Source organism: Phalacrocorax carbo, chromosome 2 (assembly GCF_963921805.1).
Source record: "Phalacrocorax carbo chromosome 2, bPhaCar2.1, whole genome shotgun sequence".
NCBI lineage: Eukaryota > Metazoa > Chordata > Aves > Suliformes > Phalacrocoracidae > Phalacrocorax > Phalacrocorax carbo.
This window is the reverse complement of record NC_087514.1, coordinates 94339292-94366669: the sequence shown is the minus strand read 5'-3', so window position 1 is coordinate 94366669 and position 27378 is coordinate 94339292. Positions and strand designations below refer to the sequence as shown.

At 40.5% G+C, this 27378-nt stretch overlaps 1 protein-coding gene across 8 annotated transcripts in view; it reads right to left on the bottom strand.

Annotated features, from left to right (window-relative positions):
• FARS2 (phenylalanyl-tRNA synthetase 2, mitochondrial) overlaps positions 1-27378 on the bottom strand; it is a 252560-nt gene that overhangs the window by 152809 nt on the left and 72373 nt on the right. For all 8 annotated transcript variants that reach the window (XM_064443541.1, XM_064443539.1, XM_064443536.1 and 5 more), the window contains one exon: positions 22787-22918. In XM_064443541.1, coding sequence (XP_064299611.1) covers positions 22787-22918 — 132 coding nt within the window. The remainder of the gene's footprint in view (positions 1-22786; positions 22919-27378) is intronic.

Sequence of the window (27378 nt, the reverse complement as noted above, 5' to 3'; positions counted from 1 at the left end):
GTTTTGGTTCTTATTTCCCTGGTGATTTTCAACGAAGGAAAAAAAAAAAAAAAGGGAGTAATGGCAACCAAAAGGACCCCAGATGTAGAAATATATAAAGAGGGAGAAATGACTGAAAGACATAATGAAAGAAGCAGCTCTGACTCAAATTTGGCTTTATTTGGTCTATGATGTCCAATACTACTGCTGAATGTGAGACTGAGATTCTGACTAGAACCTACTGCAAATTTTCTGGCATGCTAGAGGTACCCGGGTCAGGTTCTTTTGGCCTTCGCTTAGGACATACTATTCTATCAGTGAACAGGATATCCACTCTTATCCACGTTGCTGTGTGCTACCTTTGCACGCAAATAGACACAAGAAGCAAAATTTACATCCCCTAGCTTGATGCACCCACCTCTGAACCACCTCTTGAAAGCGACATTGGCAACAGAAAGACAAGGTTCCTTTGGGCACTGAATTGCATATCAAGGTCATTGATATCTTTGTTGCTGACTGACTTTACAGGACTTGCCCATTTCTTTGTGATTAAGCCCACAAGTCAGAGCAGGAGTACACATTGTGTTTTCAGGCAACAAGAGGATAAGAACTATCAGTCTAAAAGGAGATGGTTCAGCTATACTTCATTTTATGTTTTCAAGTTAATGATACATAAATAGAGGACTCTGGATACGCACCTTGACGTGTTAAACCATCAGGGATTTTACTAGTCATTTCAATGGGAACACTTAGGCCTTTAAGTCACCTTGTTTAAGAAAGCAGTTAAATATCTCCAATGTTTTCACTGGGATTTTAAAAGCCAGGAAAGGTATGACACTTAGGCTAGCAATCTGAACACTTAAAATAATAAGCATTGCAGACCACAGTAGTAATATGCTGCAGTAAAACTGAATCTTTACAGCACGCCTAGATGCATCTCGAGACAACTTGAATTCAAAGTTAAAACACCCTCTTTAGATATTACAAAACAAAAACAAGAAAGGAAGGATGGGAAGAGAAGAAAGAAGACAGAGGTCTGCAGTAGCTCCAGGTGCAATTAAGCTGTGGCTAGTCCAATCCATTACACTGCACTTGCTGCTCTGTGAACAAGACTTGCCAGGGAGCAGGCCCAGCGACAGTGCAGTGAGCAAACCACCTTTACTGTGCTAGAAGGGGCACCAGTTGGCTATTTTGAGCAGGCTGTCTACTGATCCACACTGTTTCTCTTTCAAGCCTTCAGCAGTGTCTGGCAAACATTACTGCTTCTTTTCCTTTAAAAGTCTTAATCTTTTAAAAATTTTATGCCAGATTATCTACACCTGCCCTCTCCAGTTCCTGCACTAGATCATCTTCCATTTCCAGTCTGAATCTTCCTAGTAACGTAACATCTAAACATTACAAAAAGGTTGCTTTTGGTCCCTCAAAACAAAATAATGAGCACAATGAGAATCACCAACGAATATGCACCAAATCTTACCTAATGGCAACATAAATGCACAAGCAAAGCCTTACTTGTGTGTCTGCATGTCTGTCTTAGCTGGACAGACAGGCAGTACTACATCTACCCAGTGAGAATACTGGGTGAACAAATATTTATTGAGAGTTACTCAGCTGTGATACAGAAGGGGATTCATGGCATGGTGCATCTGGACTCTGCTCATTTTTTATGAGATAATTGCACCACGGACTACCTCAAACACGGCATGACTGAAGGATTTGCCTTTTAAATTTAAAAACATGGAACGGACAGGAATTAAATCCGTCATGCCTCCATGTAGCACACAAAGGAAGAAGAATATAAATAAACAGGCAACCAGAACAGTGCAATAAGAACAGGATTAATCCAAGTGTGATTAATTCAGTGTCAGATTAAAATTGATAGTGCCAGCTGTATCGGGTCCATTCTGCTGCATTATTCTCGCCTGTCATCTCTTTTGTCCATCTTCTTCCCATCTCCTTGGTGGATAAACCTGCAGAAGAGTTAATTGTCACATACATGGATTTAATCATATTGTCCACAGTGTTTGGGGGCCTTGCCTTCAGCGATCCATGACTAATTGTTGTGGTAATTTTTCAATCATTAACAGCATCGCATATGCTGCAAACAAATCCCACGGCACTCACTAAAACCCCAGTGGCAAGTGGTGCACACTCCTTCATGAAAGCCTCGTGCCCTCTGCCCCGTCTCCCTCCCCTCTTCCTCATTACACAGCCATCAATATGCTGTCCCTGGCCTTTGGGAGGCGAGGAGAGAGGCAGAGCTGGCTGTGCACCGGCAACTGAGACGCTTGATATTTTTGCCTTTAAGGAAGGAGCACTGCGAAAGGGGTGGGGGGAGAGGAAGGAAATTAAAACTCCATCTGGGATGGCTGATGGGGGTCCTGTCCTCCATGCAGCTTGCTCTCCATTCGGTCTCCATCGAGCTGGTGTGCTGCACTGAGTGCCCTTTCTCTGCATTTTGGCTGTATTAGCGATCTCCATGGCAACGGCTGGTCCTCATCTGCCGCAGCAGGCTGCAGCCCCGCTCCCTCCGTGTCAGGCGGGCCACGGATGCACTGGTGGGACCAGACCTGCCCTGGGGGGATCCTCCGGCTGATTGAGGCATTGCTCTAACAACCTCATCAGCACCAGTGAACCGGATCATATAACGCCATTCGCTTTTCCTGACTTGGATAATTACACGCATTTAACAAAAAATAAAATGGCAATCCAAAAGCTTCTCTCTTGCTTCAAAGCCAAATAAAAAACCCAAACAAACAAATTGCTGCACAAGCAGCCTTGCAGCAGCAGAAAGGATCAGTACCACAGTGGTTTGGAGGGAGCTGTGAGGATTATACAAAAGTGCCATTGCCCGTCCAAGCTAAATGAACTAACTGACCCTTGAGCTCAGCTGGCAAAAAGCTTGCGTGGGGAATGAGGAGGCTGGCGTTCCCAGTCACCTTTCTGACTTCTTGTTCCTGGATTAATATATTCACCAGCATGCAAGCTAGCCTGCACTGACTGAGGTGTACAACACCCTCCAACGGTGTACGCCTGGGTGCCTGGAAAAACAGTATTCGGTTTGCAGCTTTGAATGGACTGATTGGATAATGTCATGCTCTCACCCTCCCTCACCACCCCATTTCCTAACACGTTAACATATTAAGCTGTTTTATGCGCCTGCTTATAGATGATGTATATCAGCATCCTCAAAGAAGGCTTGAATGGGGAAAAGAAAAAAACAGATAAGATTCTGCAGCATCTCTGCTTTGAAGAGACCACTTTAAAGCAAGGTGGCATTTCAGCAATCATCCAGGTGACTTTAGAAAACGCTGATAAAACATTTAATTATTGAAAGCCGTGTTAGCAGCAGTAGTGAATATTGAAATGTAAATGCAGGCAAAGGAGGAAAAAAAGAAAGACAGGAAGAGAAATAAGAACTAGGAGCAAAACAAGGCAGGATCCCCCCTGCTCCCTCAGAGTAGGGGGAGAGAGAATCCTTGGCTACACAGAGGAGTAAACAACAGGGTCTTAGACTTAACTTCTGATTCAAGGCATAAGGAAGCAGAGGAAGGGAAAAATCCCATCCTTCCCGTGTGTTTTTGACAATCATGGCACCAGCACTCTTATGCAACCATTACGTAAGTTGTGACAGGACGAGCGCCTTCACCTCTTCCTGCCTGGCGCCCAGCAAGCAGGGCCCCCGCTGCCTCCCCAGCCCCAGCCCAGGGAGGTCATGCTCTCCTCTGCTCGCCCCTGGGCTGCAGATGTGGTGTGATACACATATACGTAGCAATTCTTTGCACCTTTATTATTTTTGACAGTTCTCTCCTACCATCCATGAGTTGCTTTCTGTGAGGGTGGGGGAACCCTTAGTGATTAGTGAAATAATCTTTCTTGCTTTTTCTCCCTCCTTATCCCAGAGAATGCTGTCCTCTCAAGGCCAAAAGAAAGGGTGACAACACATAAGCAGTTTCTTAATTAATTTCTGCACGTAGCTGTATCGCTGTTGTTACCATGCTGCATCGAGTCGGTGTCACTGACAGGAGAGCCACATGAAGTTTATGGAACTGCCTAGAGCCTAGCAGACATGACAAAAGATCCCAGCAATGGCAGATGGCATATGAATCACTGGAAAGGCAATTAGCAGCTAGCTGCCGGATTTTGACGTGCTGGGGAGGACAGAGGGGGTTTTCTCTGCTCCGAGCAGTTCTCACCAGAGGGGCTGGAAATAGGCATTAGTCTCACTTTGCCCCCACAGAGTTTTGCAACCAGCGTTGCTGGCTTTGAGGCTGCTGTATCACTAGGTATCTATAAGCACCCAGTGCAGAAAGACTTGCAACAGCAATAAAAATGCTGTCTTTTTACCTTGACGGGCATAAGTCACAGCAGCTGCAAGCAAAGAGTGTTTTAAGCAGAATTAAAAAGAAAAAAGCCACCTATGCAGCAAAGGACTGCAGCCACCAATCCAAGTGCTGTGAAGACGTTATAAAGTGCTGTAAGCAGTGATTGAAAATGCATCAAAAATGTCGAACGCTTCTAAGCAACAATGACAAATGGATTCTGGAACTGTTCAAGTTGGATACCACTCAAAATGAGCTTGTACGGTAGACAATGGTCCTAAATTTTGATTAGAGAGCTAAAGCAGAACTCTTCAGTGTGAGCCTTGTCAGCATATGTCTTTATCTTCAAGTCAGTGAAAAGAATAATATAAAAATGTACGAGTAAAATAATGCCCAGCAAAGGTCTCATTTCTGTGGCTGTGGTGCAGACCGTGAATAACACCAAAGCAGGGACATTATTGTGGGCAGTCTGACTGACAGCACTGTGACCAGTAGCATTCAGAAGGCTACCAGCTTAGTTAGGAAGCTCGAGGTGACAACTTAACATCAGTTATTTCTACACTTGCTGGTTTGGTTGCTCATTACTTGCCAGGTCACTGCTAGTTTTTGTGGAATCTGCAGTGGGGAGTCTTTTCTACTTTTCATTTGCTCAGTGGACGCTTAAGAACAATAATCCCTTTTTGGGGGCTCTTTGGCACTGATGCAATTAAGAGCATTAACTACAAAACCGCATAGCCTCACAGCACAGGTGCTCTGCCTCTGGAAGCACGGCATCTACATAACCCTTTTTGCTGGAGGAAAAGCTCTATCAATGATATCTGGACTACGGAAGGCTGTCTCTTAAGAAGGGCAGCGTACCAGTTTGTATTTCCCCATCCCAAACTAAGCATGCTGCTAGGTATTCAGCAGAGGCCAGATGATGCTACCTTTCAAAGAAACAAGATGCTGTCAGTAACCCTCTCACCAACATCTCGCTTCCACATCAGACAGCTCTTCCTACAGCCTGCTTGATTTTGCATTTCCCAGGAATCAGAATCTCTCAGAAGCCTATACTCCCAACGTGATGCCAGCCCTACTGCGCACCATTCGGCATCTGCTTACAAGCCACCGCTGGCATCATGGCATGGGTTGCTTACTTCTCACTAAAATCTGAGGCCGGGAAACTCTAGTTCTACCAACTACTGTACTTACTGACTCCCAGACTACTTTGTACTTGCTGACTGACTTCCATCAGCAGGTATGACAGCATTTTGCAACTCCTAATCAAGCTGAAACAACAGTGAAAAGCCGATAGGTTATTATCTCCATTTTGTACACAAGTAGATTGAAGAAGACTGTGAATGCAACAGAGATGTTAAGTTCAAGCAAATCCTATTAAATAATTTTAATATAGACATCAGTCCTTCCATGCAGTTAACTATGCAACCTCTGTGCAGAAAGCAAGCACCAAATCAAATAAAACAATTTTTAGCAATAAGCATCTAAACTTATTCAATGCAGAAAAGGTGCTACATGCTGTATGTACATGCTTACTAATGACAGAGACAAATGACATTACTATATGAAATTGCATACCATTCTGCAGATAGAACTAAGACTACAAACATACTTAGAAAAAATCCAATTGTTTGAGAACCGATTTGAAAAGCTAGCAATTTTATCATATGTAGGAGTCTTCTACAATGGAATCTGCCCTAAGCATCTGACTGCTTTGGTATTTTGCCAGCTACAGAAACCAGAAGCTGGAATTATGCAATAACATGGCTACAGGTGATGTTTCAGCAGCTATAACTCAGGTAGTCAGTGATCATCTTGACACATGAAAAATGTTACCCCATGTACATTTTAATCTTGCCTAGTTTGACAGCATCTAATCATATTAACCATAATGTAGCATGTGGAATTCGAGTACCATTGGATTCCAGATAAATTCTTAACATGCAGTTTTGGAGGGTTTTCCAAACCTTTTCTAATGTATCAGTCTAAGTGCACCAAGCCAGTCACATGTTACATAAAAGGAAAACAACCCTTGCAAAAAGAAAATATGTGGTTACTAAAAAAAGCCTTGTGAATCTCAGGGAGTCCTCACATAACACTGGAACATACTTTACTCAATGTTTGGTTTGCTTCCTCCAGCTCAGAGCTCCTCAGGTGAAAAGAAAAACAAAAGAAAAGCCCAGCACTAGCAAACTTTCTGAGCCAGAGATCAAGCTTAGAATGTTCAGAAAAGAATGTTGTAATGAAAAAGCACATAAAAAAGAACCATGTGAAGTGAAGAGTTATCTTCCAAGTGGAAGGTGACAAGGTTCCAGTAATGCTGCCCTTACTGGGGACGAACAACCAAAGCGGGCCAGTCTCCGAGTGGATGGCAAGGCGGCATTGGACAAGTCACTACACTGAGCTGCATCACAGTTTTCCTTTCTGTAAAACATGCCTAACAATACAGCTTTTATAAAAACTGGTGAGGCATGCCACTGAAAAGCGCTACGTAGCAGCACCATTTTTATTACCATCCAACAGAGGACATCTAAGTAGAACAACAGAAATTTGTCATGTTTCTTTCACTGAGGACAGCCAGAGGCAGTGTTCCTCTCAATTATGGTCTCTTACCTTAAAAAGCAAACAAAAACGCGGCAAAACAAACAATCACCACCAAAAAACCTAACAGTTCATCAAACGGAGGTTACAGAAGGATGCACTTCAGTAGCTGAAGAGGACACAGTGATAGCACATCTATACATTAATACATTGTTAAAGCTATGACACCTACAAGTGATCGAAGTCTGGATTGGTGCCAAAACATCACATCTGAAGGGTATTTGCATGATGGCAAACAGTGAGTGAGGGGTTTTCAGTAAGGTAGGACTCCACTGCAGGAACCCTGAAGTCTACTAAGGCTAAGGAACAGTGGAAAAGGAATACAAGATCTTGGGAAAACACTGGTCTTCCATATACCCCCTTCAAGCCATCAGACTTTACAGATTATCTTGAGGTTCTTCAGTTGACATGTCCTTAAAAGAACAAAACCACCCTCACTCCCATTTCATTTAGGAAAACTGAACAAAAATAAAAAAGCAGTGTCATTCCTCACAGCAGCAGTTACAGCTGCTATCATGTCTTAAACTTCATCTGTCAAGAAACAGCCACTCCATCTTTTTTATTCCCCATTTTCACCAGTGCTCAACTCCTCACAGTTATTCCCAACACAGAAATTTACTCCAATCCCACCCTTAGCCTCACCATGACTCCTCACCATGCTTTTCTGCTCTCCCATAGGAAGACTTCAGCTTCCATTTCACGTGTCTGCAAACATGGCAAGCAAGTCCATACGCTGGATTATACAAACTAAAACTGTCATTTTACAAGAGGAGGCTGGGAGCTGAGCAAGAAAATCAAATCAAATGGACCAGGTCCGAGGCCCTCAAAAGAGGCCTTCATTCACCTGTCGAACACCTTTCCTGTTCAAGGCATGTGTCCAGAACCAGGGGTAAAGCAATGCCTGGGACAAATCATAGCCTGCCAAATTCAGTGCTGTGCACGAGACTTCACCAGGTAGTGAAGAACAGAGCTGATGAGCTCATGCAGGCATCTCCGTGACTGTCACAGTTCCTTGACACAGTTTCCTCAGCTGCGGTTTGAAAATCATCTTGGGGTTGTCCTTCAGCTGCCAGCGTATTTGCTGCAATTACTCCCTTCTGCTATGAAGCCTTTTGGGTGTCTCCAGGGAGCCTGGGAAGGCCCTTCCAGCTCTGTATTGCATTGTATGCGTGGGACACATAAAAGAAATTACAGATTCAGTGCCACTTAGTTCACTTTCCTTAAACTCCACCTGTGAATTGTACAGTCACAGAGCTTTTCCCTAACTTAAGGTGTACGCATTTTTCTTCAAGCCCCATGAGAAGAGAGATAATGAAAGGGAGATAGGAGTAAAGCAGCAGAAAGGTCACTGTAGGGGAGCTCTAGCTTTTCAAATTTGAGCCTTTCAAGAAAAGGGTTGATGATTTTCTCTTCCTGCAGAGTATCATAAGGCAGGAAGAAGGTCATTGTAGGGGAATACTGGCTTTTTCAAAATTGAGCCTTTCAAGGAAAGAATTAATGATTTTCTCTTACTGTTGAGTATCACACCTGCAGGTGTGGTGGAAAGCACAGAAGACAAGAGGCTGTCTGTTGAAAATAAGCAAAGTAAAGGATCTGTATTTTCTGCATGATTGCGACTACGCTTCCAGCTCTAAGAATGATGATGTAAATTTAGTCCATGAAAACAATGCCAACCTGATCTCATGCTCTGGGAATGCCTGCTGCAAGTGGCTGCTGTTTCTTCCCTTCCCCTGAAAACTTTTAAACCTGATAGCCAATTTAATGAACACCACCAGGAGGGGGGAGGTCTCTGATAGCTGTTTGAAAAATTTAATCTAATTATTGACCCGTGAAAAAGAGACAAGAGTGTGAGACCATTCACTGTCCGACATCAGAGAGCCCACAGAGGTCTGTAGGAAACAACTGGTTGCACTGTTCCTGCAACTGTTCCTAAAACTGGTTTAGGATGACCCAAGCTTCCATCTGTCTCATCTTCTAATTGCACCCCGTCATTTTTAAACACCATTTTCTTAAAAGTACCCAGTAGAAAACTCCAGGGCAATGCCAGTGTTTATGAATGGTTTGTAATGTAACAAAGAAAATCAGTTACCAGTCATGTGTATGTAAAAATTATGTCCACTGATGATCTTTCATACTCTTCTACTCTCCTTCTCGTTTTTAAGATTTTGTGCTCTGTGACAGTCACAAAGATGACAAATACAGAACTACTGATGGAGCACCATAAAAATCACTTTATTTGCTTTTCGCCAAATTACAGTCATATAATATAGAGTGCTTCTTTCTCTCCATCCCAGGATGTACAGGTCTGCTTCTACTGAGATTGTTTTGTATTGATTAACAGTGGAGAAGCAGAAACAGCACAAGTTATACTTTTTTTTTTTTGAGCTAGAAGCAACTCCGCTCAGCATCACATGCTGCCAAAACAAAGTAGTAGCTTGTTCCTCCTTGTCCCACCAGGACAGCAGCTCATAGGGTCACATTTAAGGAACCCCACATACTCACCTGTGCATCACTCACCACCCAGCTACTATTATAAAACAAAAAAAAACCCATGGCATAGAACAACTTAGGAAACCTACAGAGGATGCTACAGCATTTGTCTACTGTTTGCTTACAGCTCCTCCAATCAGCTCTACGCAAAACACAGCAGATGCCTGTGCGCAGTCTGCCCCACTTCACTACTGATGTGTGAAAGCTGATAGCAACACAGGAAAATAACTTTTGCTTGAAACTGCTGTACGATTAAGTGCATCTTTAGGTGGCTTAAGTGAATTTCAGCTTCCTGTTCTGGAGTGGCTCCAGTAAATGCCCACTTTCTTTGTTCCTATTGCTCATGTACCTATGAGGTGCAAGCGCTGCAATCCAGTTAAGTCATTAAACCTCCTCTGAACAGGGCCAGAACCTCAGATGGCAAGGAATGACAGAAATAAATAACCACAAGAGGGCAGACACAGGACAATCTGCCCCTCGTGAGCAGAGAACCCTAGAGAAAATAACCTCTTCTTTCTAAGATGAACTGCCAGCTCTTATTAAATAAAGAAAAATAGCAGCAGCAAGCACCATACAGGTGCAGTTTTCCTTTCTAAGATTACCAGCTTTTGTTCAATAAGAAAAGAAAGCCATTTAGCACTTGTAGAAGTGAGCAATTCTACCCATCTTGATATGATGGGATCTAATACAGTAGCAGAGATATCTTGGCAACTGTAGTTTCTGCTGTGAGCCATCCAGTAGTATTGTATTAAGAATATATTTCCCTGAGATGAAAAAAGGAGTCTGAGTTCGGAGTTTAATTTTGACTGTCACTTTTGAAACATGCTAAGCCAGTGGAAACTAATATGAGAAAAGGATTCCCCTCACTGTACTACTACTTTTGGAACAATTCATTAGCTAAATACTTTCCAACCTGGAGTCTCTTGCCATATTTAAACGGATCTTACTAACTTTTCTTCTATTATAATCCCCACTGCTATTTTGCGTCAATCACTGTTCTAAAAGAAAACTCAATAAATCCACTTTAATTATTATTCTTTTTAAAACAGAAAAAGCTTTGAATTACAATGTCAGTGACAATCTCTGTCATTAGCATAAAGAAGACTGGTACTTTTGCATAAGCGACTCAAACTTCAGGGCTGGAAGAAACATTCTTCTGTTACTCTTTCCTGCCTTCTCCCAATTTTAAGATAAAAAGGAGATAAAAGTTATTGCTCATTGCAGGGTGAGGAGCTGAAAAGCTCTAAAACTGTAGCCACCAGCTTAAGGCCTTTTTGCTGGGATTTTATTTTCTTCTTTTCTCTTGATAAAGCCAACATTTTGACTCAGAGAATACAGAACTTGCCAAGATTTTCCAATATTCAGGTAAAGTTTTTAAATAGTCCAAATGCCCACAAAAGCAAGGAAACAAACAAACCCTTACCCACCTCCAATCTCCATTTGGCCAAAAAGAAAATACATACATGACTTCTGCGGTTACTTCTTAAATTCCATTTGTTGTTACTTACAAAAGTTTCCTGGGACTCTGCCAGAATATTTAGGATCAAACTTATTACTGATGCTCACTGCATAATCATCAGACTATATAATTTATGGCATTCATTCTGTTCAGGAAAAGGGAGGCATTCCTTTAATATCTATTAGTAATCTGTCATCGTTATTTACATGGGGAAAAGGTGTTAATAAACGCTGGCGGTTTTCCCTGATTCATTTCAGGTGCAGCAGCAGATCTCGCTCAAAACCAGCTGGTACACTGCCTGGCATGGGCTGTCTCCTCTCCACAGCTGTGCTGCGGGTGCCGCCTTCCAGCAGCACAGAGGTGCCAAACCTATTCTAGACTCTTTCCTTCCTTCTGGAAACATGATTATCCTTCACAGCAAAATCACCTCCTTCTGAACACCTTTTTATTTACATGTTGTAGCTTTTAACCCCTCTACTTCTTACAGACACTGCCTGTTTATGAATGCTGGACAGGAAAGCAAATTTGGGTATCTGAGTATGAAGCCCAAGCAAGACTGAAGCAAAGTTATTCTTTGTAATACAAGCCAAAACAGCAGCAGTGGAGCTGACTTAAATACTTTTACAAAGCTAGAGTTTATAACAACATGAAAGGTTTTTCTGTTGGCAGGCAGTAACGATGGAGAAGCGGTGGCCAAACTCCAGCTCTTGAGCTGTTCTGTGTTTGCTTACACACAATTCAAACAGAAGTCCCCAGCCAAGGCTTGCCTGCCTGGTCAGCAGCGGATCAGTACGCATTGGCACACGGACAGCTGGGCAATCCAATCTCCTCAGCCTCTGGCCGAAATGAGCCACGAGAGGCTGGTGCCACTGGCTCAGCCTGGACTGCTGCCACAACCAGGCTGTCATCACTGGAAAGCCACTGCTCTCTCCCAACTATGAAACATGCTTAGGTTTCCCTTCCCCATTCGTTGTCCTCTAAAGACATGTATCTCACAACTCAACTGGAGACTGACAAATGGTACGGAGTTGGGAAGGCCGACCACCCGTACACTACCACTGGTTTGTCATTTTCTTTATACAATAGCAGAGCAGAGAGAGAAAGAGGCATGTGTTCAGCCTCCAGCAGCCACTCAGCAGACCTGCATTCACCCATTCATCTCACCAACCAGAAATCTGAAAGACAAGAAATGATGCACAGTAGAAACATCCTAACCAAAGCCTCTCCCTCCAGAAATGAGAAACCAAGTTTGTATTTGCAATCTAGTGAAGAGAAATACTTCCCAAAATGCTTCATCTAATCTCAGCTGAACTATCTCAGCTGAGTTTTATGTAGCAGAGTCAGGAGCAGTTAGGGACATGCTGTAAAATTTCTTCTCCACCCTGAGCTGGGTAGTCCTGATATATGTCCTGGGAACAGCAAAAATGAATATTGCAATGCAACAAAAAACCCCACAGGGTATCCAAGCCTGATGAGAAATTATTTTTGGCTCACTGGACCAAATCCTGGCTGATTAAAAACATTCAGCATTCATCACATAACAGTGTAGTAATTCAGTAGTATTATTTAGCTGTATTTTCATTTTCATACATTAAGCCAAGGGAAACACCTTCTTTGTGCTATAAATTGTTGCTCTTCAAGGTTTTTGTGAGTAGCACTTTCTTTTACTTGGGAGCTGCTTAATAAACTACATCCATCATTATTTCGCCTTTTCTTGTGCATTGTGCTCTAGTCCTCCTGCTGGATCCCAAGGAGACAAATCATAGTGAATTACTAAACGTTTAATTTGCTTTTGATTAAAAAAAACTAGAGGGAAGAAGAGGTAATACATACACATCTGCAAACTGCTTTAAAGGTAACAGAAACTTTGGAAGAGGCAATTGTGCATTGTCCCACCTCTTTTTTTTCCTTTTTCAGATTCCAAATAGACTAAAATAAGCCTCATGTATACTAGGGAGAAGCTTTCATTCACTGGAAAGATGTACCACACATCAATCAGTCAAATAACCACTCTTGATGGTTTCAAGGTCAGTGTTAGGCTGAGTTAATCCTTTTTTCACAGCCATTTTTGTACAGGGGAAAATGAAGCATGAAGACAAAGTAGTTTCCTAAATTGTGAAGATAAGGAACATAAATTCCAGCTAAAAATGTATTCTTGCACCATGAAAGGGAAATTATCCTCTAAATTCATTGACAGTACTATTCTAACACTGAGCTGGCAAAATCATATGGAGCCACAAACTCAAATGGCCATTCAAGCTCTGTAATAACTACTTACTTCAAGATTCAGTCCTATACTTATTTTCCTGCAATATACCCCTGTAAATAACACATTTCCCAGAAATAGGCATAATAGAATTGTCATAAAAGGGAATACTGCATTTGCTCATTCTACACAAACACACAGATTGGGAGTAAGCTTCTATTAATTCTGTTGAAGAACATCAACTCTAACATGTATAATGCATCTGTCAAAGGTAATAAAATCAGAGAGGGCAACATCTCAGAAATTTTATGGGTTCCTTCTGGATGAAAAACTTGATGAAAAAACAGTTTTAAAAATAGAGCTGTAAATTAAGTAGGAGACAACAGGCAAATTATCTTGACAAGGAAAAGGGAAGGGTGGAGGAAAGGTATAACTTCATAACACAAACACACATCAGACCTGGTGGCGTAGCCATGGGTAACAGAACAAGAGAAACAAATAACAAATAAAACAATGTGCTCTTTGGTTGACTGGAGCATCACCTCTGTGCAACTCACCTCTCTGTTTTGGTTTACCTATCAAGGCAAGACCAAGACTTACTTCCAGTCAGTTCACCAGAAACCAAAACAAAATCAAACCCAAAAGGCAATCATCACCCAAAAGAAGGAAATAAACTCTCTCCAATTTCAAAATCAAAATAGGCCAAATTTGCCTCACTTCATATTTATTTGGCCACTGATTGTCTTACTCTGTGTTTATTTTTATACATATACCCACACTATATATGTATGTATGTGCAAATGTAGATCACTAGGATGAATTGAGACAAAGGTGACCTAGAAACTGAGATATGAAGTTTGGATTCAACTCCAGTTTCTGCCACAGGCAACTTCTGAGACCATTGGGAAGTCACTCAAACTCAGATGCTTCCTAATTTCACATTAATTTAATTTAATCTGAGACATTGCCTCTTTCAGGGATATTCACTTTACCTTCAGGTACCTGCCTAAAGTAGGAGACCAGGCTCCCCCTGCAGCCAGTCATAGAAAGCGGCTGCCCAGCCGACTGATCCAGAAAACAAGCTCCATACATTCAAAACACACTGGAACACCTTCTTTCTCTATTGAGTATATAAGAACTGTAGGAAAGCTAACTTTAACTAAGGCAGGTAAAGTATTCGCCTGCAGTGTGCATGTGTGTCAGCCTCCTGTGCACTTTATTTCCAGCACATAAAAGGAGAATGATGACACTTTGCTACCTCATAACAGTCTCAGGAGAATAAGCAAAGGAAAGGCTGGGAAACATCAAGGTATTGTGGTGATGTGGTTGCACAGGAGGCAGACAGTGACCTAAAAAGAACAGATTTTAACCCCTGAGAGGTTTGCGATGGGGAGCTGTGAAGCTTATGCAGCAGACTTGAATTGCTTTGGATGTACTGTGAGGGAAGAACCAGCCATCCAACAGTTTTACCTTGTGTTCTTGGGAGGCCCCAGGTGCTCAAGACATCAATACCTCTGTAACTTTAATCTCACTTTGAAGAGTTGCAGGAATGTATTTTAAGTGCATTATATTTACTCTTACACACTATACCCTTATAGTCACATACAGTGTTAACTATTTCAAGGCCCCCACAGAGAGCTGTTAGCATAGGGACAACATGGGTCTGCATACTATTTAAGCCACATGCACCATCTGCTCCAAGATTTTAATGTAATTTACCAGACAAGAGTTGAGCAGGAAAAAAAACTGCTAGAGGAAAGATATTAAATTTCCCCTTCCCCAAAACACCCCCTGCTGCTTGATATATGAACCTAGCTCACCCATAACTAAAATTTTATTTAAGAACATACTCATAACTTAAAAAACAAAACAACAAAAACAAAAAGAAAATTAAAAACCCTCCCAGAGGAGTCCTGTGTCTGCAAAGTAATGTTGACATAATTTTTCTGTTAACTACTAATCTGTTGCCCATGGAGAACTGTCCAAACTGACAATCCTTTGGCCAAACACAAAACAAAAAGGAGTGGTAACATTAAGAACTTAAAGTGGTCACTTCCCCTCAGACAGCAATTTTAATGATCTTCCATAAATGAGTAAAGACAGGTTTCTTTACGCAGCATTGAAGCCAAACAAGTTCTACATGTTAAGACTTGTATTTGGCTGAAGGTGGCAGCCCTGGGCCAAGTACTATGTAAATTTTGGAAGTCCTGCAACTGATCTGTAAAAGGCTTCCAAATGGGAAAGACCTACACTTCAAGAATCAGATGTCACCAAGTAGTACACTCATGTCAAATAAGCTTCCACCTTTTAAAACAAAAGCAATGATATGCAGAGGTTATGACAAAATCCGTTCATCATGTTCAACAGTATTCATGAAGATGTTTAGACAAGGTTAGCGATTTTTTTCTTCATTAGAAGTACACACAAAATTAACCAGAAATACAGTACTTGGAAAACTACCTTTGCTATAAATTCGGGATATCACACGCAACTGGAAGACCAAGACTGTCTAGCAACTTTTAAAACTATAACTGTATGCAAACTGTTGACAAAAAGTTTCCTCCATAACCTTAGAATCATAGAATGGTTTGGGTTGGAAGGGACCTTTCGAGGTCATCTAGTCCAACCCCCCTGCACTGAGCAGGGACAGATCAGGTTGCTCAGAGCCCTGTCCAACCTGACCTTGAACGTTTCCAGGGTTGGGGCATCTACCACCTCTCTGGGCAACCTGTTCCAGTGTTTCACCATCCCTCAGCATAAAACATTTCTTCCTTATATCTAGTCTGAATCTTCCCTCTTTTAGTTTAAAACCATTACCCCTTGTCCTATCGCAATAAGCCCTACTAAAAAGTCTGTCCCCATCTTTCTTATAAACCCTCTTTATGTATTGAAAGGCTGCAATAAGATCTCCCTGGAGCCTTCTCTTCTCCAGGCTGAACAAGCCCAAACTGGAGTTCAGCCTTACTGAAAGCCCAGTGCCTGCTTGTTTCCTTGCTAACAACCATGACAATCTCCTACTACTGATGCTGGAAAGCCGACGTTTCCTCTTCCAAACACTTACACCATTCCCTACTACATTCAAAACAAGCAAAAATAAAATAAAATAAAATAAAATAAAATAAAATAAAATAAAATAAAATAAAATAAAATAAAATAAAATAAAATAAAATAAAATAAAATAAAATAAAATAAAATAAAATAAAATAAAATAAAATAAAATAATAAAATTGGTTTCTTAAGACTGTAAATATCAATGTTGCTTTCTGATGTGGAAGGCAGAAAAACCTACATACAGCAGGAGAGTCTTACCAGCTCCTCTTAGTGGTAGCCTAAATACAGCTGCCTTCATGATTCATAATCTTCAGAAGCAAGACCTCAGCCTGAGCTCCCACCCAGAGCTGAATGGGTGGCTATGTGCCAGGATGTTTCAAACCACCAGCCAGTGATCAAAAGCAAGCATCCCAGGCAGTCATTGTAACAAAACCTCCCTTCGTTTTTCAACTCAAGGCTCATTAAAGGTCAACACAGTAAACTGAATATTAAGAATTATCAGAAAAGGAAAAGAGAAGGCAAAGTCTTCATGCCAGTGTACAAAATCACCGTATGCCCACAGCTTGAACATTACACACTGACCTCCTACAGCAGAAGCCTGGAGAAGGGGCAGGCAGGAGTGATCATGACTATCAGAACATATGGATCAGCTCCCACGCAGGGAGCAATGGCCTGACCAGGACCCTTTGACCTAGAAAGACATCAGTGATGAGAGTTACAATTGAGATCTAAACAAATCCTGAGTTGTGTGAACAGGGAAAAAGAAAGCTTCTCACTGTCCCTTCTCACATGAGAGAAGAGCTCTAACTGTAACTCTAACTTGTTGGTCAAAACAAAAAGAAGTGATTCCTCGTGCAAGTTAAATTATGCAATTTCTTCTACAACACCATAACGGTCTGGCAGATAGTAAAGGTTTCCTGTGACTCAACAGTATTTTGAGTTTTATTCAAAATTTATATTCAAAAATGAATGGCAGAAAATTCCACAATGACTACTGAAAACAAAGGTACCATTTTCAGCTCAGGAAACAGACAGCTGCAGGAGTGTATCAGGGAAGGATCAGCATAATCATGCCTGTTCTACTTATCTTTAGGCACCTGCTTTGGATGCCATCATGACACAGGGATGTCCCAGACTTTGGTTTTGATCTGGTGTGCCACCCTTAGGTTGTTTTCTTGCATACCTCAGGAGTTCAAAAACATCATGAGAACTCTTAGCAAAAAAATCATGGATTTATCTTTTTTTATTATTATTTTTATTATTATTTTGTTTGTGGGTTTGGGTTTGATTTTTTTGGGGGGGGGGGGGTTGGTGGTGTTTGAGGTTTGGTTTGGTTTGAAATGACTGGGATTTACAGTCTCTTGGTTTTCAGGTAAACTTTAGTGCTATTTTTTTGCTTTCATCCCCAGCTAACATATTCTGCAACATTGAGCACTGAGAACATTGCCATTGATTTCAATCAGCAAAGGATCACACCCTAACTGCTTCCAATTTCACAGGTACTAAGCAGCACTATGTGAGCACAGCCTCTGAGTAAGCAATGTCCTGTATTCAAAAGTTTGAATCATATTACTCCATACGGACCTGAGAACTTCAGCACCTACCAATGAACACCAGCTTTGCAAATCTTGGATAATAAACTTTTGAAGCACAGAAGTAAATATCTTACATGCTGTTAATTGATATTATGGTTCTACTGAACCATAAAATTTCCTTGTATACTCATCATGGACCTAAAACTGAGAGTTCTTGCTACTATACTGTAAAGTTTCTGTATTTTTCCCATGTTAACCAGAATAACTTTTCTTTATACCAAAATTCATATATAACATTCCTCTTAGTTATGTATTCAGATATAGTTTAAGATTAAGAACAAAGCACACAAAAATGAAAAGTTAAACAGTACAATAAGTTAGATTTTATACTTCTTATTGAACATTTATTATAATAGGGATCTTCTATTTTCACATTATCCCAAATAATTGTGCTAGTTTAGCACCATCAGCCTTAGGGGAACAGAGAATCATAGAACTATTAATGTTGGAAAAGACCTCTAGGATCATCAAGTCCAACCATCAACCCAACACTACCATGTCTTCTAAACCATAGAATCATAGAATCGTTAAGGTTGGAAAAGACCCTTAAGATCATCGAGTCCAACCACTAACCCATCACTGCCAAGTCCAACACTAAACCATATCCTCAAGCACCACGTCTACCCTTCTTTTAAATACCTCCAGGGATGGAGACTCCACCACATCTCTGGGCAGCCTGTTCCAATGTTTGACAACCCTTTCGGTGAGGAAGTTTTTCCTAATATCCAACCTAAACTTCCCTTGGTGCAGCTTGAGGCACTTTCCTCTCGTCCCATCGCTTGTTACTAGGGAGAAGAGACCAACCCCTGCCTCACTACAACCTCCTTTCAGGTAGTTGTAGAGAGTGATAAGGTCTCTCCTCAGCCTCCTCTTCTCCAGACTAAACAACCCCAGCTCCCTCAGCCGCTCCTCGTAAGACTTGTTCTCCCTTCTCTCTCTTTCACCAACTTCGTTGCCCTTCTCTGGACACGCTCCAGCACCTCGATGTCCTCCTTGTAGTGAGGGGCCCAAAACTGCACACAGTACTCGAGGTGCGGCCTCAGCAGTGCCGAGTACAGGGGCACTATCACCTGTGCTGTGGAAATCTATGTCAGAAACTAGAAGTCTAGTTTGTTAAGAAGCATGTATGGAGAAAAAAAAAAAAAAAAAAAAAAAGAGAAGGCCACAGAGTCTCTTGACAGACCTCAAAAGGAAAAAAGAGCAGAGTAAGAAAGCAGGTAATGAAAAGGACTATCAATAGATTTGAACATATTTGAACAATTTTCCCCTATAAACAATGCATTTCTATATATATGTACTAAATATCTGTATTGCATTCTATTTAAAAGTCATTGAAACAAAAGAAAGGCTCCTTCCAAAACATAAGGCGGCATCAGAAAATTCAACAGGATATTGTCTTTCAGAAAGTGACAACAAATTTAACTCTCATTGCACGGGGCATTAAAGCTACAATAGAATTCTTCACTCAAGACTGAAAAAGAATCTTAATATGATCTGTCAATACCACCAGAATTTGCTGCAATAAGGAGGTTAACCTCCAAGGAACTACAGTGAGGTTATTCTGGGCAGGGAGTTGTCATTATAAGACCTGCCAGTCCAATAGAAACTTCTGCTGACATAAAGAAACAGCTGCTTAGGGCTAATGCCCTGGCCCCGCTGCAGCATGGACCTTGTCTTTTCATCCCTCCACAAAGCTTCTTCTGTTCTTCTGCATTTTTGTGGTGTTTCATATGTATTTATATATAAATATGAATATTTTTTCAACAAAACAAAGGTTAAAAGAAAAAATTAATAATCTGTGCTGAAGCATCCCGACTGTCTAAATTATAAGCACCATATATAACCAGGCACATCCAACTTCTGCTTTGAGTGACTGTTTCCAATTCCCTCACAAACCAGTATTTTGTATTCAACCACTAACACACAAAACAAAAGGACTTTCCCTTAGGAAAATATTGTCTACAGAAGGAAAAGCAATGCTGGCCAGCAAATATGTTTCAGAAAATAGTATTTTAATAGTTGATATCAAGCAAAAAATACCCACAAACCAAAAATCTCAAAGTACAAGATACTAGAAATGTTATAGACTAAATATATTAAAAAATTAAATTTCTGCAAATTCATCAGTTTCTTCTCCAGTTTTTAATCAGCAAGCTGTGCAGTATATCGTGAAAAGTTCTTTCTGCATTTGCCTGGCGAACTGGCACACCAAGAGTGAAATATTTCTTCAGCACCAGCATAGCTGGCAAAAAAACGAGCAACATTTCTCTCTTCCGTTCAGTCCTACTGAGCAGTTTTCTTGTAGAGCCCTTGAAGAGATTGAGACAGTAACAGGAAGTTTGTGGTGCCTATTGTAGACATCTGATAAATAAGAGAGATGTAGCATCTAGGTTTAGGCACCAGTGTTTATTCCGTCATCAGAGGGTATAGGTCTGTGGTGTGAGTCAGTGCTCTGAGGTTAGATGCTTTCATGTTAGGCAATGGAATACTTATCTGTAGTTAAGGAATTTCATTATTGATGAACAAATAGTGGGGATTAAAAACAAACAAAAAAAATCCCCCAAAAACTCCAACACCCAAAATCAGAACCTAGTGTTTTTCCAAGTAGTTCACCTCAATTTCTTTTGCTTGGAAATCTCCATTGACTGAAAATAACACTGCCTCCTATAAAGATGAACAGTCAGTATTCAGAACAAAAGACACAAGGACAGAGCTATTGAGAAGTCACAGGCCTCCTTCCCAAGTTTGATGAAGATCCTATTCCTGGTTGAAGTGCACTGGTTTAAAATGGAAGACTTTAAAACTGAAAATTTGGTGTTTTGAAGACATTTAGGGGCATGGGACCAGAGTAATAAGTAATATCCATTGATCGTGGATACTGGAGGCATTAAGGATATTCGAGAGGTAAAAAAAAGAAACTATTAAAAAACTACTGCTGTTTGAATGTGGGATGGCTTTGGAAGGCACTTGAGTTCTGTTAGCAAAAAAAGATGAAGGAACTAGGGAAGAAAATTTTCACGTTCATCCTTTTCCACAAAGAATCTCCTAAAACAAAAACAAAAACAACCAATCCCCCAAAATTGTGGGATAGTAATAGCAAACTTGGCCTCACTATAGAGAGATGCAAGCTGGCATGCCAGGAACCTACCGGGGTTTTAAATCATTGCAAAAGAGGATTAAATAAGAGAATACTCAGAGCAGCAGTAGGCAGGGAAGACTGGTGCTTGAATCCTTACCTGACTGATAATGTGAACTACCTTGTCCTCGTTGTTACTTTAAACCAAATAAGCTAATTGTTAGCAAACATAATTACTAGCCACACTTTTTCCTCACTTGTGGTAAACAGATTCCAATGCTTCAGTAAAATCACACTGAGATACATTAGACTCAGCTTTTGTAGCCAAGTGTTTTTGCAGAGCTACTGGAGGGAGCAGAGAACAAAACTGTGGCTACATAAAGCGCAGTTCTCTCTAAATGAAGTGAAAAATAACTGACACTTCCGTAACAGAGTTTGCACCCTCTACTAATATCTCACTAATACAGTGAAAGAATCTCTTTGTTTGTTTTAATAATACAAGTCTAAAAGTCATTCAAAAGCTAGACTTGAGTTACTAAAATAATGAGTTCTTGCAAGATTAGAATTACAACGGTTAGGAGAGTTTTGGTCAAAAAGGGATATAATTTTGAAGACCATAATTCAGAAAGGTGTAAAAGAACTGTGGCAGAGTAAATGGAAAACTTTGACAGCTTCAGAAACCACTGGTGTTTCATGCACATTTATTCTCATACACACACTCACAAATGCATACAGTAATTATTTTGAGGCCACAGTTTAGCTCTTCTCACACACATTAAAGGAACCTAAACATAAGAATTGAGCAACATAAAAGCTTTTCAAGAAGAAACCCTGACCATTGGTGCATTACACCTGATAGAAATAATATTACACTGTAGTCTTTCACTTCTGAGGCTGATCAGCAGCTGTCTTATATTTACCAAACCATGAACAAAATAACCTGAGAAAGAATGTTAGCATAAACCATTAATCCATAGGGAGAGAAACTCTGGAGGAGGATTTATCTTTTTAAAAGGAAATGATAACATTAAAATACATGCAACTTTGAGGAAAACAAGCAGTGCCAAGTAACTGGGGCCAAAACTGAGCTGCTCATCGTTATGATACTTGGACTTCAGCTGAAAGAATTTCTAGAAAATGAAAATACAACTGAGTATAACTCAGTTATCTGAAAGCACACTTCTGAGAATTAAAGAGATCATACTGCAAAAGGCTCCCATACCTAATAAATAGTACTGGAAGTACTGAATGACATAGGTCTGAGCACATGCAGTCTGCCCTGTGCTTACAAAGAATTGTTTATTCTCAGTTAATGAAAAAACAAGCATGTAAAGTTCTCCATATAAAATTCATCAGGAAAACCCCACCAATTTCTCCTCTCCTTCTTTTGTACTTATGTGTAAGTTTTAGAAAGCAAAATCATCAGGTGACATTGCACTGTAACAAGTTCAATTAAAATAAATGATGCTGCTCTTAATGCAGTTTACAACCTCATAAATAACCAAACTGAGGAGAAAAGAAAGAAGGAAAACAAAACCAAAAAGCAACCTACCATTTATGCAGCTACCAAATAGCAATACGGAAGATATCACATTCCTCCTTCTATAGAGATACAGGAGCACTCTGATGCTCCAAATATTAGGGGATGCTATTTGCTTATGATACTTTTAAATTGTAACTATGAATGGACTTGACATCTCTTGGAAGTGAAAAAAACTGCACACCCTAATTCGTCGGCTTCTCTTTTAAAGCTGACATCCATCTGTCTCCTTACTGTACGAAATAAAAGGCAAGCTTTCCATTTGCAAGCTCCAGATAGTTCACTCAGTTACTACACTCAAATCACAGCGTGCAAGGGCTGCATTCCACCTGAAGATTATTTGTGGCGGCTGCCATGAACAGAGATGTCTGCGCTCACCAGGGGAGAAGGGGACATTTGAGACTGTGAAGCTGATTCCACTGGAAGTGTTTGCTAATAGAGATGTCAATGAAGTAAAGGAGTTTCAGTACCTGAGTTAACTAGCTGTTGCTCCATGACCCCGCAGCCCAGGACCTCCATCCATTCTCCTTGGAAGTTGATCTCCATCTCAAACGAAGGGTGAGTAAAGGGGAAGTAGCAGTCTACCCATCTGACTTGCAGTCCTGTAGCAGTGTTTAAAAAATAAATAAATATGAAGGCTGCATGCTTAAAAAGCCATCCCTCCAACCATCTGTAAAACTTGCCCTTCAACTAACAACACCAATTCCAGCACTCCAGTGAAAATAAATAGCAAACTAATTTACAAAACTTGTGCAAGGTGATAAATCTTACAACTTGGGGGGGGGGGGGGGAAGACCATGTCTCTTCTAATATGAAAAACGCTTTGTGCAATTCAAGAACCCTTCGAAACCAAATCAATCATTTGTCAAACTCCAGCAACCACCTGGCATCAAACAAAACTGAGCCAAGATCATGGAAAGTCAGTAATTTTTTTATTCTTTGCACCAGGAAATTACTAACTGCTCCTTACAGGAAAAGCCAAGTCTTTAATTTTTACTTAGTATTTTATGGATCAGCTAGGCAAGTAATTTTTTTCATCAGAACCTATTTAAAATACAAAGCTATTCTTTCTGTGTATGTTTAAATATGAAAGATAAAAATAGATATTAATACAGACAAATATAAACACACAGAGTTGTATAATTTTAAGGTATGCTATGTAACAACACACACAGAGTACTCTGGACCTAGGAGAGAAGAGTTAAACTTTGTGTGGACGCGGAGTGTTTGAGAAAGGCACCACTGGATAACTCCCCCCCTTCCCCAGTTCAGCATCTCTGAAGTACCACTGAGCAGGGCGAGGAAACCCCTGGCATGGAAGAGCGGTGGAGCCAGAAGAGGGCAAGGTCTGCAGTGCTGCCAAAAGCAGAGCCATTGTCAAGGCCCTCGTATTTAATCAGGTTTAGTTCTTGTAATGATTTACACAAGCCTTCTTTTGCTAAAGAATTTTTTCTAGACATTAGGTGTCAGGAAAAAAGTATCAGAAACATGAACCATAAAAACTGGAACGAGAACTGAACTGTGAATTCTGTGGGCTAATGCCTTAACCCAACCCATCTTTCTTTTTGGTAAAGCCAAATGCTAATCAGCGTTAGGATCATTAGCGTTAGGCAGGTACAGTTCTGAAACTAAAGGGCACAGCAAAGGTAGTTTGGGTGACGGCAACCGTTAACACCCCTGGTTTCATTTTCAGGCTTTTTTGGTTTTGTTTCATAAAAGGAACTTAAAACATGAAATTGCATTATTTTACTGAGAGTTTTTCAAATTAAAACATCTAGTGTAGCTTCAAGGATTATATTTTCTTTGTTTACTTCTGAAACATTAAAGAAGTGTACATACATAGCCAAAACACAAAATACATAACAGTTACAGGGAACATTTCTTGATGCTATGAACTTTCAAAGGGAGAGGCAGGTTTCAAAAGAAACACTTTGGTACTTCTAGATTTTCTTTTCTCTCTTAAAAATCAACCTCAGGAAGTTATACGAATGATAAAAAAAGCGTTTTAGTAACTTTACACTAGGAACTCAGAAAACTGGAAGTATTATCAATCCATAACTGTACTATGACTTACAGCAATCGCTTTATTGCTTTTTTGTTTGCATAACAATAAAAAAAATTACATAGATTAAAAAGTCATGTATACAACACTATGGTATGCGGAAAACATTGTTTAATTTCCCGACCTCGGTACAAATGCATTTTTAGTCCTAGGGCTGTACAACTCTGCATTAACTGTAAAGCCACGCACATATAAAACATCTTCATTTAGCTAGCAAAATTTGCAACTGCAGCAAGAATGACATTGAATATGCAAGTAGTTTCACATTTGTTAACAACGTTCAGGTAATGGTTTATTTTTAATCCTCTGATTACTTCAAAATGAAGCTCTGAGATAAAAGGATTTCTTTGTTTTTTGCGCTTAACTAAAATAAATTTTAGAAGGTAAAGAATTTAAAGGTCTTCTTTAATTTTGAATTTTAATGCATATTAGTACTTAAGAGACGTTTGTTTTAAAGGCAAATAAGCAAACAAACAAAAATCTGAATAAAGAAACCAAATTCACAATGAAGAAACAACTCTCACCTTCATTCTGTTCTCTAAATTAATAGTTAATCCCATATACCACAATAATTTTATTCATACAGTAACCAGGACAATTGGGAATACCTCTGTAGTTTACATTCAAGTGTTCTTTCAGACTTTTGGCTCTGGAAGACTTTACTGAAAAGCAGAGGGTGCTCAGCCTTCGGCAAGATTAAGCCTTCTAACTGCATTTCTATAGACTGTCACAGAATAAATGGGTACATTTATTATTTAGATACAAAATATTGTCTTGGTGCTTAATATATTTCCAAGGAAAAAAGGGCATTGCTCACACTCAGCAAATTAAACCTCTAAAGACTTAAAAGGATTACGAAGATTAGGCTTTCTGTAATACTATATAATTTACCTGATTAGGCCTAATTTATTTCTTTACATACAGCCTATGAAATGCTGGCAAAAATGGTATTTTATAGAAATTTTAGGAGGCCAAGAAATACATATCTGTCTTAAAACACAGAGGCACTTAATAGAGCACAATGCTGAATCTAACCAAAGACTGATCACTGGATACAAACTCAGAAATTTCCCTAGTTCAAAGAGGTGATGTGTATTAGCAGAGGACACCTGCTCGTTTCACAGCCTCAGTGTTCACGGGAGTCCTTCCAGTGCGTATACGTCCATTAGTAACTCATGTACTGCATCTCCAGTGAGTAAGGAAATAGTGATTATTTACTGTTATTTCCAAGTACTGAATCAGGTAAGGAATCGGTCATAGCCTGCACTTAAAAGTAATAGTGTTATCAGATATTAAGCTAAACAAGTATCTGTCGGTGCTAGCCTAATTAAGTCTCATAATGAAAAAGGCTTGGCCAAAGGCACTAAAAAAAAAAACACCAAACAAAAACCAACCTCAACACATTAAAGCAGCCTATTGCTACACTACAGCACAGAAGCAACAAAGCCAGAGACCCAGATGGTCTTTACTGACCAGAAATTCTCTTTGTTGCTGTGAGGATTATTTTTAGAGAAGGAGACTATGGGAGAAAAAGGAGAGGGGCACGGAGGGGGCTGCTGGGGAGCACAAAAGGTATCAAGCCGTGGCCACTTGAGGGGTGTGTCAATTTTTAAGTACTCTGCACCTCATTGCTTCAGCCAATTCATCTCACTTGGAGCAGACAGGAGCTGGCTGCCCATAAAGCTACATTAGCTCACATTATTATTAGCTAGACTATTATGTCCTCAATATATGATTATTTTTTTTTTTAAACTCCTTACACTCATAGATCTCCATGCACTCGAAGCAGTACAACAGAGTTAAGAAGAAGAAAAAGCAGAACGTGTTTGATTTAAAAGACATCCGGTGGCTGTTCAGTGAGAACCAGCAGCAGCAGAACCATCAGTCAAAGCACGGCATTACTCACCCTCCTGACTTCTCTTACCAGTGCCTAGGAACTGGGTAGATAAATATGGGACAGCAGTGAATTTTGGGCCATTTAATGTAAAGCAACAAATCACAGAACCAGCACACAGTTATTCTTTTCTATCTGCTATCATACGATTACTTCCGAATGTCTCAGGGTCCAGAAAGCTTTTGGCAAACTACGGAAGGGTTAGAGAAAGAAGTGGAGTTGGGAAAGACTGACTGACTTTATGAGAAAAACTTTATGAGAAAACTTTTTCAGCTCCCCATGCCCTGCCCAGGTGCACCACATGCTGGGAGGGGGCACAGCCAGGACAGCTGATCCAAACTGCCCAAAGGGGTATCCCGTACCATATGATGTCATGCCCAGCATATAACGCTGGGGGAAGACAAAGGAAGGGTGGGGACACGTTCGGAGTTACAGCATGTGTCTTCCCAAGTAACCATTATGCATGACGGAGCCCTGCTTTCCTGGAGATGGCTGAGCACCTGCCTGCCCATGGGAAGTAGAGAGCAAATTCCTTGTTTTTCTTTGCTTGTGTGTGTGGCTTTTGCTTTCCCCATTAAACTGTCTTTATCTCGTCCCATGAGGTTTTTCACCTTTACCCTTCCAAGTCTCTCCCTCATCCCACTGGGGGAGTGAGAGAGTGGCTGGATGGTGCTTAATTCCCAGCTGTGGTTAAACCACAAGACTGGCTCATGAAATATCAGGTAAACTAATCCAGTGCAATACATATCAGAAATACAACAACAAAACAAAACAACAAAAAAAGAAAGGTCTTTGATCTGATCACCCTGAGCTGGTAAATTCACAGAGGCACTGCAGAAGCACAGCTATCCAAGTCCAGGACTTCAGGCCTAAGGTAGTTTATGCAAAACTAAATTGCATGTTTGTGTATTCATGGTAGATTTAACCTGCAATCCAAACAATCTGCCCATGAATAACAGTTGACTGTATAACAATGCAACATTTCAGTAGTTTACTGCAGCTATGATCATATTATCCTGCTAGAAAAGATGTGCAACTTCACTGCAATATTCTGCTGACAACACAGGCTGTAAAGAATACAGCTGATGTGAAGTGTAAAAGGAATG